The following is a 13,527-nucleotide window of genomic DNA, read 5'->3' on the forward strand; positions in this document are numbered from 1 at the left end:
TTATTATTAGCATCTACTTTGCACCAGACATAAAACTAGGTGCAGGGCCTTCAAAAGCAACACAATCTAGTTCTTGCCTCAAAAGAGTTTACCATCTATTGAAAAAGGAAAGTGAAAATGAAAACATCACCAGCTTTAAATCTCTATGTAGTTATACTTAAGAAGCTCAAGGTAGGACCACATAAAGTGCCTAGAGGACTTAAAGAAAATTCACAGAAAAGATAACAGATAATCAAAAAATCAGAGGATAAGCATGAACCTGTCCTGTACTTAAACAGGGGTGAGTCATTCAGAAAATGAGAACATATTGTGCTAAACACAGGTGATGAAAAATGAGAGATGACATGTTAAGGGTGAGACAGAAACTTACTGAAACAGGAAATAAGCAAATATGAGACTCAACAAAGAGGCAGAAACACAATCCATAGAGGGCCTTGGAGGCTTGGAAGATGAGCTCAAATTTCACCTAATAAATGATGAGGAACCATGGACAAAATTCTGGAAAGATAATGCTAGAGAGTAGGAGAGAGATGTTAGGAGTGGGAATTCAGTAAGAAGACTCGCAACAGCCAGAAGAAATTCCACTGTTTTCTTAACTAAGACATAGCTCCGTGGATAAAAAGAAGAATGTAGTTAAAAGAGATATTGACATAGTAGAATTGACAGTAGAATTGATGACTGTTTAGAAAAAAGAATATGGAGATAGCTGCTGACATCTAGAGTTTAAATTACTAAAACATTAATTTCCCTGTGGCAATCCAAATGACAGTTATTGACTTATGTCATAAATTTATATTATACATGAATATGCATAATAATTCTTATCATCACAAGAAAGCATAATATGATAATAATTAAGACATGGGATGAAATACAGCATGTTAAAGTTAATATGCAGAGGAATATTGGGATCACCAGGAAGGATTTTTAGGGCTACAGCTAGACTATTTAAAATGTACTTTGAGGAGTTTATTCTTGATTTGGTTCTTTTGAGTTGAGATTGCTTTAACTCAATATATCAACAATAAATATACCCATTAGGGCTTTATGATGGTTATATTTATTTTTCTCCTTTCAGCAATTACTCTTGGTTGAAAGGAGAAAAATAATGTCTAGATAGAGGATGGGGAGTAATGTCATCAGATTATAAACTAAAGAACAGTGAAAATGCTCACAGAAAAGAACTTCTGCACCTCCAGAAGCATAAAAAGATGTGAACATTTAATAGAAGATAAACAGTACAAAAATTGTTTTAAAATAAGGACTTGTGTGGGAAATTTAGAGTACTGATGGAATAGCAGTGTGTAGGCCTAGAGGAAATTGGAAAAGGGGATATAGGTAAAAATAGGGCCCTTGTATGAAGAAATGATGTTGGGCTTCATTAAATAGATAGAGTGTGGGTATACTGTAGAAATTGGTTCTTTAGTTGGGTTTATACCAAGTGAAGATTAAAACTGTATCAAGCTAATCAGTATCAAAACCTTTAATATGAAGCCCAAAGCCAATATAAGGAGAAACTATAATTGTCAGAGAAATGTCTTATATTCAGTAGTCATTTAGCTGATCAACAGTTATTTCAAGGGTCAATTAAAATCTTAACTCAACCAGAAAAACTTTTATGAATCCAATTCACAGCTTCCTTTTATAGCTCAAACATGAAGAAAGGTTGTGAAAGTTTAAGCACTATGATCTTACATAGTGGCAAATGACTATGATACTGATAATAATAGGTCTTACTCCAATCACTAGGAACTTTGCTGATAATCCCATTTCTTTATGGAGCCATATGGAGAAAGAAAAGAACAAGAAATACATAAACACTGAGATTTCATAAATTGACTGAAGGAAATGTTGCCAAAGCCATATTTCCAGGCTATAATTCCTTTTCTGTCTTTTCTAACTAAACTCTTTCTAATTTCTTCATCCATTCATAGTAGAAATAGCCTATTGATTTCTCTTCCTAAACATATAATAATTTTTGAAAATGCTTATAATACAATGATAAATGGAAAAAACCCATAATACTCATGTAAGGCATAAACATGTCAATATATTTAAAAGATCTCATGTTGGTTTTATCTTTATAAAAAAATCATATAGCATTTTAGTTAAGAATTAATGTTATATAATGAAAAGATTGCATGTATACTCTTTATATCATTTATATAATGTTACATAATAAAGATATTTTTAAATTACCATATTTTTCAAGAGGAAAACTGTAAAAATATAATTAAGCAGCATCCATTTTAGAAGAAGTTTTTATCTTAGTGATCAACCTCAAGTCTGCTTCCAAAGTATTTTGGTTTTGATGCTGTGATTATACAAAAAATAAACAATAGCTTGTACACATTTTTAGATAAGCAGTATTATTCAAAAAGTGTTCATAATACTTCTTTTGAACCCACTCGTTTTAAAAGAAATGTTCTCACGTAAGTTTTCTAGTGGAATCTTTACATTTTGAAATAAATCAGATGAAAACATATAGTAAGGGAGGGAAGTAGTGAAAGAGGAAGTACTGGAAACTGATATGGAGCAAATTATTTTCTGTGCATATAAATTATGTCAAAATGAACTTGAATATTATGTTTAGCTACAATACACTGATAAACATTTTTAAAAACATAAACATTATCTCATAAGAGTTTTATGTAAGAACTTTTGTGTGTGTGTGTGTGTGTCTGTGTGTGTGTGTGTGTGTGTCTGTGTGTGTGTGTGTGTGTGTGTGTGCCACTTGAGAAGCATTTACGACTATACCAAAGGGAAAACTGTTATACTGAAAATTCTAAAAATCCGTGATCCAAATACAATGCCTAGACAAAGGCTGATTTTCCCAGCATTCCATTTTTATACTATCATTCAGTTACTACCACAAAATCATCTGCAATTGTAAAAGAGCAGAACAGAGGGTGAATAGATTCCTGACTAGAAAGATAGAACCCAAACATGTATTCCTCCTAACATCGTTATCTCCTTTTCCATCTTCTGAAGTTTAAGTCTCTCTAAATGGTTCTACCTCCCTGAACAAGCAATTCGTACACTTTTCCTCATAACTTTTGTCTTTTAATAGATTTTGTCAAAATGAACATGTCTTTCATTAGTCTGCAAGTTATTACAAGTTAGGGAATACTTCACTTCAGAGGGTGATACATAGACTTATATAGAACTCATGTAAAGGTTCAGTGCCAAAATAACACTGGATTGTTGTTTATGATTTTTTTATATATATAAAGAAGAGCATTAAGCCTTGGAGAAACTAGTAAAATTCTCAGAATATGAAAGTGTTAAGATTGTCGTGATGTTATTGACTTAGTTTTACTAAGTTTCGAATAGAAGTGATGATACCCATTACAAAATTAAAGAATTCTAAAGAAAGCTAAATCACTATGCACAGAAGTATAATAACCATTTGAGGGATAATATACATTTTAATTTTTTTAAAAAAACAACATTGTATTAAGTTTCAAAAGTTTGATTCAAGATCTTTAAACTAGTAAAACAAGTTTGGAATTCTTCTAAACTGTGTCTCATTTTAAATATGGGAATACTTTGGAAGAAAATATTTTTTGTACTTTATTTTTTATTAGTTATTCAAGACAATACAATGATCTTCACATATCATACATTTGATTCAAATAGGATATGAATTGTCATTTTTCTACATGTACAGATTGTAGGATCACATTTGTTATACATCCATGTGTATACATACAGCAATTCTAGTGTCAGTTGTATTCTGCTGCCCTCCCTCTCCCCCATCCCCTCCCATCTCCTCCCATCCCTATTGTCTACCCATTCTACTGTGACACTTATCTCTCTCTATATATATTTTTTTTGCTTCCCTTCCCCCTCACACCATCGTATGTGTATTTTGTGAACCCATGATATAAACCATAAGATATATCCTAGACTGAAGACCAAATTCCTAGAAGTAGTTAACAATCTCTTTATAAATAAAGAAGTTAAATTCCCCCTCTTATATTATTTCTTTAAAAATTAAGATGGATATAAAATATTTTCAAATCCTAGAAGATTGTTTTTTGATTAAAAGAAAACCAAAGTATGGGGGTTTTATTTTTCCATCCAAAAGTTGGTGTCATTTTTTCTTCATAGTGTCAATATGAAGGTACTCAATTTACTCAATTTTCTTTTAAAGAGAAAAAACAACTTTCCATTCTTACAAACATTCTTTGAAGCTCTGATTGAAGCAATTAAATGAAAAAATGACAATAATAAAGATTTTCTAGATACAAGAACAGACAATTTTACATTTGTAAAGTTTCAAGTTAGACTAATATTTCTAAAAGCAGGTGACAATAACCTATGAAATGTAAATACTGCCCAAAGGTGGAGCTATTTCATAAATTGTAGCAGTCAGTTGGTCTATAGAAAATGGATTTAATGAGATACAGCAGACATTCATAATTTTTTAAAATGGTAGACATTCATAAATTTTTAAAATTACCTGGTTCTGTAAGGTGGCCACTAGCCATAGTTAGCTACTGAGTGACTAAAATTTGAATTAATACATTTGATCTCAAATCCCTACCAACTTTGAAAGACTCAGGAGTAAAAAGAAAGAAAACTATCTTATCATGGTTTCAATTTTGATCACCTGATTAAAGAACAGTATTTTTGGTATTGTAATTCAAGTAAAACAAATTATACACATGATTTTTTAACCTGTGTTTTAAGCAGTATGTTTTTAATATAGCTATTAGAAATTGTTAAAGTATTATGTGACTTACATTAGTTTTTCATTGGAAGTATTATCTAAACAAGTAAATTTAAATAATATTGAGCTCTTCTTTATACTTTATACATTTATACATTTTCTATTTTTAAACCAGAACTTGAAAGTGACAAATGTGAATATTGGTTAATCCTGAGCCTCAAAGAATCAGTAAGCACAGGGCAGATTTGTGTATAATGCAAGTTACTTATATAGCACCAGCTATCTAAAAACATCATGATGAAGAGAAATTATATTGATAGGTATAATCAAAAGAATATTCAACACTTTCATACTGATTCATTCTCTCATTTGTTCTCTATATGGCATTAATTAATTTAAGCAACAATCTCACATTGTAATATCTAAATGATAATTGCAATGCTTAAAAGTGATTTAGAAAATTGTTAATAAAATTATTTGCAGTGAGTAGCTCTGATATCATCCCTTCACAATCAATAAAACTGAAATTTGAATCCAGAAAATTTAATAACTTATGCAATACTATTTAGAAGCATGCAAACTTAAAATGGTTATTCATACCGTCATAAATCCATCCAGCAAACCTGAATCAGGTTTTGGAGGTGCTTGCAACCGTTCCATTGACCACTTTTCAATGATGGAAGAGACTTGGGTGTTTTCTGTATTTAATATTCTGAACCCTGTCATATTAACACCACTGTATCGGTAGGGCTCTACATCAAGAGCAAATAGGTCCTGAAAGACAAATTTCTTTCTGTTATTAATAGAATGCATAAACAAGCATATATTGAAATAGTCATTTATTCTTGCTTCCCTTAGAATATTTAACACCATTGTGTCTCAAGTGGCATTAAATATCACAAATGACCAACGTTTAAATAGATTGCCCTCATGCTTTGATGATACAAATACGCATACTCTGTACATAAACATGTATATAAACTTCACTTTTATAATTTATTTTTAAGACTTGCAAGACGTTTTTTCTCCACATTAAGGACAGCTTGCCTTTATTTTTTATGCGATCATGTTTTACTTTTAACTAATTTTGTTTATGCCTTGCTTGCTTATATAGTTACTATCATTTGTTGGTTCTGTTTTGTCTGGGGTTTTGTTTTTTTGTTTTTAAGAAGCAGATCATGAAATGATATTTCTAAGTAATAATAAGTATAAGAAAGGCAAGTAAAGAATTTAAGAATTATTAGATTGTTGGTTGTAGAAATCTTGTGCTTCCTTTGTCTCATGTCCTTCTGAGGACCTCACCATAAGGAGCACTGCTTCTTGTTGCCCTTTACTTTCCCAGGAGTTATAAGGCCACAGCTATCAAGGGACTTGGAAGTCATCATGAGAACACACAGCATGTGGGACTTCTGCCCTCTTTCTAGTTGGCATCAGATTTTCTGGACAATATTGGAACCAAGGCAAGACAAATGCCACTGGACCTCTGCACAGCTTGCCTGGGACTTGCACAGCTACACAGGCTGGATAACAAGAATACAATTAAGTGGAACTGGCATTGCCTGAATTGTGCTCTGTGCTGAAAAAAAAAAAAAAAAAGTAAGGAGTCCTCAGTTTTTTTCACTACTTAATGTTGATACTCTGTCTTATGAAATAACATGTATTCAAACTGTAAGTAAATAGTGCATGGTAATATGCTAAGGTACAAAAGAAAAGAAATGATAAATGCTGGAGGAGTCAGAAGCAAGACAGATAACTTTGAAGTCTAAGGTGAGGGAAAACTTCACAGAACAAATAGGATCTGAGTTGTGATGGGGCATACCCCCAAATATGGGGCATTGGAATACTGAATGCTTTAAACTGAAGGAAACTGAGAAAACTGAAGAGCAGGAAGGTCAGTCTCTGACTTTCTAACACCTTTCTCCCTTGATGTGTGTCATGAAAGAATTTCTTGACCTACATTCCTGAAGAGTAGGTCACAAAACCTTCATTGCAGAGGAATCCTGACTAATACTTGAAAGTACAGAAGAACTTGAACAAACAGGCCTTGCTAAATTGCCCACAATCTTATTACCAGGAGACTGTATCATCTCCCTTTTATTCAATCATATTTTTACACAACTGTCCACTCCTCATCAAACCAAAGCACTTAAATAGAGAGATTTCTCTGTTTCTTTGGGTTTTAATTTCTGAATGTTTTCATGTCACATACAATTTATATTAAATAAGTTTGTTGCCTTTGTCTTGTTAATCTGTCTTTTGTTATGGAGTCTCAGCCATAAACTTCAAGATAGGTGATTATTTCTTTTTTTCTCCTATATCTGCCATGACCAGACTCCGACAAAAATGGCATGGACCATGTGAAAATGGACAAAAAAGGGGGGAAATGTAATATCTATTCAGGAAACATATCTAGATCCATTTGGTTGTCAAAGAGAATCCATAAAGAAGAATCAGAGCAAAAGAAAATAGGGAAGTTAGGTTAGAATAAAAGTATAAAGGGCTTTCAATTATAGGCCAATTTATATCTACATTAAAGTAGTTGTTTCCTTCTCTTTCTCAAATTAAGAGATGTTTTTGATTTTCTCAAAATATTATAACTTTGGTAGAGTTGTGCTGCAACAGCATTAAAATGTAATTTACTGATAAGGGAAGAATTTCCCTTCCTTTTCACCTACCAACCACTAAGTGTCTTACAAGCTATAAAAAGGAAGGTTAGCCTTGCTATTTATTGGTAAAATACAAACTAATATATGAAGAATCTCCATTGGAGTAAAGAGTTATTATCATGAAAAGCTACGGAAATCAACTGAATTTTGGTAATTTGATCTGGTTACTTCAAAACTCCCAAAAGTAAAAAGAGCATTTGGAACACTTGAATCAACAGAGAAAGCAATGATTAAACTGGTCACTGTGGGAATAGAAAAGATGGATGCTAGAGACCCTTAAAAAATCAGTAGAAGTTTGTGGTGGATGCAGGAGTCAGAGACAATGAAGTTTTAAAGGAAATCAAGAGGAATCAATTTGGAGGACAATACATTAAGATTCAAATTTTGAAATTATCTTAATGACAGAACAGTTAGAACTATTCAATATTATATGATAATTAAGAATATTACTTATGAACATTGAGAACTCATTTGAACAAAGGTGTTAACTGGAACTCTAAACACATACCAATTCTAAAGAAAGGTAATTGAAGAGGAAAAAGAAAATAGAATGAAGACGCCTTTTTTTTTTTTTTTTTGAGACCCAAATTTTAAAATGCTCTCATATTTTGGAAATGGGCAGGAAAGAATTACTTAAAGAGACAGAGAGCTCCTTCACAGAGGATTAATAAAGAAATAAAGCTAAGAGTAAGTGGGTTTGATTAAAGGGTAAAGTCAGATTTTCATGTATAATAAGAAAAAACATGTGAAGACAAAATATAAAGGTAACATTTCATTTTCTAATTGCAAATTAAACCATATTGACTTTTAAAATATCAAACTAAACATGGGTAAAAATAAGATAGAAAATTTAATCTCCTCAAAGGGCAGCTTCAATAAACCTGATTTTCAAAAAATGAATAGAGTTGAGATAATGACATAAGAATTTGTGTTCTAAAACATTGATCTTTTTCCAGCAAACTAATTTTAAAATCCATTATGTTCTGAAAGCCCTCTGAAGCAACATAAAAATATGTAATATTTTGAATTGATACCTGAAATGATATTATTTTGAAAACATATCCTACCACCAAAATTATTAGTTCTTTTTTATAAATCCTTGTGGATTTTATAGCTACAAATGTGCTAATCTTATATTACCTCTTCACAAAAGCACATTTTTCCTCCTAAAAAAATCATAATAATAAAATTTAGAACATTACTTTTGTGTTTTAATAAATTACTTACCAAAGTGGTAAAGATATAGTGGTAGTATTCTGTCATCATTCCCATAGCTAATGCCTAAAAAATAAAAAAAATGATAAATAAAAATATTAATATAGAAGATATATATGTAGCATAAAATATATTATGGCAGTAATATAGATGAACACAAAATAGTAGAATGTGATAAAGAATCAACCTACAATATTCATGTTACATCAAAATTTGGATTAAATTAAACCTTTTCCTCGTAGTTAAAAATGATTAGTGTTTACTAAAGGAATTTTGCTTGTTTATTTGTTTTAACAGTTGAAAAAATCAATTATTTATTGAATATTAATTCATAATGAGCATACATTTCCTTAAAGAATTTGAAAATAAATCAATTTGAATTTGAATTACATGTGCCACTAAATATTTAGTGCTTTAGGCCATTTGTTATTCAATTTGACTGGCAATTACTTACTTACAATGTAGCATGTATACTTTTCAATGATAAGTTGCATCTAAATATCTTGTTCAAAAAATATATTTTACAAAGAAATAGTGTACATTTTATACATTATAAAAGAACTAGTTGTTTTATATACAATTGTCAGGCTTATATATAACAAAACAATTTATCATTTGTTGACCTAATTCTCTTGATAGAAAAGCTAATAGTTGAATGTTTCCATTTGTGAAACTTATAGCTTTACATATTAAAGGAAGCATTAAATTTGACCCAAACCTGAAATTAGCACATCTTAGTTCCTTATATTTGTAGTGTCTTCACTACAGTGCTACTCAATTCGGAAGAAAGTATCACAAAATACTATGTCAAAGGCCATTTTTTTCTCTTAGTACTTTAGAGACATTTCTTTAGATTAATGAAGGAACTATATATCACTGTTATTATTAAAAAATTACAGATAATTATAGAAACATTGTTATTATTAATAATAGTTTACCTGTTGTTTTGTTTTACTTTTCTACTCTCTTTATTAATTTTTGACTATCAATCTTAGAAAAGGTTCTTATGGGTCCAAATGTCCACCACCAATGAGAAATGTCCATGTAATTTTCCTCTCTGAAAATAGAGGATACTTTGAAAATGTTTATCAATGGACAATATTTGGCGATGACAAATGAAAGTGTATTTGTCAACCGAATGAAGAGGTCTTAAAAGGAAATAAATATTCTCAGGTGCATATAATAGTCTTCTGCAAATTACTAACTACAAAAACTCTTTTAGTTAGTAGTGAGCAGCCCTAGCCAAAGCTTTTGCGTTCTATGTATAAAATGCTTATAGGTAGGCATTTACCAATTAACTAGAATAAAATTTGTTAATTTTACAACATAAGCCATTCAGTTAAGAAAGGATAGATATTTGTGTGTGGGGGGGGGAACATATGAAGTACTTTTTTAAAAAGAGAGAAACATTGGTTAATAAAAACATTGGTTTATTTATACAGAGAGTGTTCATTGATTGCTTCTGCTGGATAATTGCAGAGGGTTTCTCCTCTTTATAACCACTCTATGATACCTCAGTATTGTCTTTGATTCTTCTTTACCAATTCAACTGGAATAGAAATAAAGATAACTGAGAGAAACAGTGACTCAGATAAATGGATTAAAAAAAACAACATGTGATGCCTAAAATGTGTTTGGTACTATTCTAAGAATATTGAATATTTAAACCTCATAAAACCCCCAATGAAATAGGTTCTATTATATCCATTTTACAGTTGATGAAATGAGAACTATATAACAACGATGAATAAACTGCTCAAGAACACAAGATAGTGAGTAAACATGGACTTCAGGCCTTGGGGACACACCTATCCTACCTAAAAAAAAAAAAAAAATGCTCCGAGATTTTTAAAAAATTACAGCTGAATTTATATCTTTAACTGCAAGGAGTAGAGAGTGGAAAATTAAATCTGTTTTTAGTCAGGAATTATGATTAGTGCTGGCAAAAGTTAAGCTGTCTTATAAAAAAGGGATTGGGTGAGATCCCAGTCTCTGGCTGGTCTGAGGGAAGGGATCTGTTGAATAAAATTCAACAGAGCCTAACAATATTTGGAAAACTACAGTTTGACTCAATCCAAATCTTGGCCAGAATTTGAAGCCCAATTCCAAGGTTCGGCAGACAAGGTACCTGAGCTCTGATTCATAATGGTCTTTCAATTTCATTTTAAGTACTCCAAACCAATCTATTCCATTTTTATTTTCTTCTTTTACATTTAGAATCTATGTCATTTTATAGAATGACATATTTTATATTCTCAAACAGATTCATTTTTAGAACCTATGAATTCTCAAATTTTTCGTTTTCTTTGATAATTTGAAAACCTTGGCATTTCAAACCTGTTTAGGAAATTGTGCTTTGGTGATGGGTAGAAAGGGATTGAAGAGATGGTGGGCAAGAGGGGTGGCCAGCTTCTGATTTGGGTACTCTGCACTGGTCACAAGTTTTTTCATTTCCATGAGAAGAATTTTAAAATGGATACCTGGGGTCTGTTTGTGGCTTTCATTAACTTTCTCTCAGCCTTTGATCTTGAAAACAAGAATCAGTTATTGGTTTTGATATATGATCTATAAGAAGCTATAATAGAAATAGAAGAGGATAGTTATTTTTTATTAAGTACCTTTACTGCAATCTCACTCACAAAACAAAAAACAGGGATATAATCTTGAAAGATTTGTTTAAAATAATAATAATAACAAAAGAACTTGCTCTGGATCTTCTTTTAATTTTATAGCATTATGTCTCACTACTACTTTTGAATGAATTGTATGCATACCTCAAAACACACTAAAAAAATAAAATCAGTGTGTTTTTATGTACTAATAATAAATTACCTCAACAGAAAATTAGTTGTTCTATATATATCACTTTCCTAAAAATATCAACAATTAGTTTTTCTAAAATAAAAATAACATTATAAATCTCCCAAATTAAGCTGATTTAGTATTAGAAATATTGTATGAAAAATTGCATATTTAGTTATCTAGGTATATAATTTGCAATCAACATATTCTTTGGGTTATATCCAAACTTTATACTGCTCAAGATTTAAAATGAAGAGGGGGCAGGTCTCTATACATATCTCTTTATTTTAACTTTATTTTACTTCTTACTATTGTAGTTATTTGCATCAGCTTTTCATTTTTCTAATCTAAAGGTTTTTATTTCACACTTTTTGATCTAGACTTTGAATTTCCTGATTGCTATTTTTTTTTCCTCTGTGATAGCATGTCTTTGTGAGGTTTTACTTCAGAGCATCTTGACTCTCCCCTAGGGGATTCTCTGACAAATATGGACAAAGGTGGAATCATCTGCTGTTGAGGCATGCCCCAATTAGTGCACTCAACTTGCCTCAGAGGAAAATCTAAAAAACCACAAGCTCCACTCACTTTTAAGTTTTTCAGACAAGAAAACTCCAAACTGTTGCTTGATATTTAGTAATGCTCAGTTAGTTTAAATAGATAATTTAAATAAACAAAAAAGCCAACAAGTTTAACTTGATTAAGGCCATCTCTTTTTATGGCTACATCTAACATTTACTCTTAAATGAAACCAGACTAGCTGACAGCTCATCTATTTCTGCTATTCATCTCCTATACTATCTCTTATGGTTTAGATGTGGTATCTCCCAAAAGTTCATGTGTCAGACAATGTAAGAATGATTGGGTGGTGTCCTTAATCTAATCAGTAAATGAATCCCTGATAGGTACCTGAGTAGTAACTGGAGGCAGGGGGTGGGATGGCTGGAGGAAGTGGTTCATTGGGGTGTGGCTATGGGGTATATATTTTGTATCTGAAGAGTGGAGTCTCTCTTTCTGCTTCCTGATCACCAGGTAAGTGGCTTCCCTCCAACATATTCTTCCACCATGATGTCTTGACTCACCTCGGGCCCCAAGGAATGGAGCCTGCTGTCAGTGGAATGAGACCTCTGAAATTGTGAGACCCCAAATAAACCTTTGCTCCTTTACACTTGTGCTGGTCGGGTCCTTTAGTCACAGCAGCAAAAAAGCTGACTAAAACATTATATCTTCCAGGTTCCAACCTTAGCTGATGCTAAGGAATCTCAGAAAAAATGCATAAATCATAAAATAGATTTCTATTGAATTTACTGCCACGTTTACTAAAAGGAAGGTATTTGTTTTCTTCTTGAATTGTTTTCTAAAATAACTGACATTCAAATGTGAGACAAATACTTTCTGGGATGAGGTAAGTTGAAAAAAAAATGCCACCATGTATGTGGCCTGCCTGTGTTACTGGTCTTCAAAGCATTAATGTTGTATGATAATGTCACTCATAGAATTTGCACTTAACTTTCATAGAATTTTTGTGTGTGTGTTGGGGGGTGGATACTGGAGATTGAACTTAGGGGCACTGAGCCACATCCCCAGCCCTATTTTGTATTTTATTTTAGAGACAGACTCTCACTGAATTGTCTTGGTATCTACTGAGGCTGGCTTTGAACTTGCCATACTCCTGCCTCAGCCTCCTAAACAGCTGGAATTATAGGTGTGCATTACCGTGCCCAGCAACTTTCATAGTCTTATTTTACCTTTGTTCTGTTTTTCATTGACGAGTTATACTTTCTTTCTGTTGAATATATTTAAATATTATTTTAGTTCTGCCTTCATTTTGCACACAAAACAGGTTTATATAATAAAATAAATGTAAAATAATGGGTATACCCAATAGAAGGCAGGAGGCCAATTCTATCATTAAAGGTTAAAGCTATGTTTATCCTCCAGATAGCAAAATAAGTTAGTTACTTCTTCAAAGAAAATATAACTGATCTTTTACATATTTGTAAGAAGCCTAGATAAAGAGGACAAAGTTCTGTCACTGGAATAGTAGAGTGCTCTGGGAGCCAAGAAAGGTCTGCTTTCCAAATTTGTATATTCTAAATGTGAACAAGAATTGTTTGGAAATTATGTGAAAAATAAATTCTGACTCTAGATTTTAGTGGTGAGTTTATTGCA

The 13,527-nt window shown here is 31.7% G+C and overlaps 1 protein-coding gene across 2 annotated transcripts in view; it reads right to left on the reverse strand.

Annotated features, from left to right (window-relative positions):
* Grik2 (glutamate ionotropic receptor kainate type subunit 2) overlaps positions 1 to 13,527 on the reverse strand; it is a 645,182-nt gene that overhangs the window by 390,850 nt on the left and 240,805 nt on the right. For both annotated transcript variants that reach the window (XM_076859896.2, XM_076859897.2), the window contains exons 5-6: positions 8,569 to 8,622; positions 5,276 to 5,449 (exon numbers count right to left, since the gene is read on the reverse strand). In XM_076859896.2, coding sequence (XP_076716011.2) covers positions 5,276 to 5,449; positions 8,569 to 8,622 — 228 coding nt within the window. The remainder of the gene's footprint in view (positions 1 to 5,275; positions 5,450 to 8,568; positions 8,623 to 13,527) is intronic.

The sequence above is a fragment of the Callospermophilus lateralis genome, chromosome 6 (genome assembly GCF_048772815.1).
Source record: "Callospermophilus lateralis isolate mCalLat2 chromosome 6, mCalLat2.hap1, whole genome shotgun sequence".
NCBI lineage: Eukaryota > Metazoa > Chordata > Mammalia > Rodentia > Sciuridae > Callospermophilus > Callospermophilus lateralis.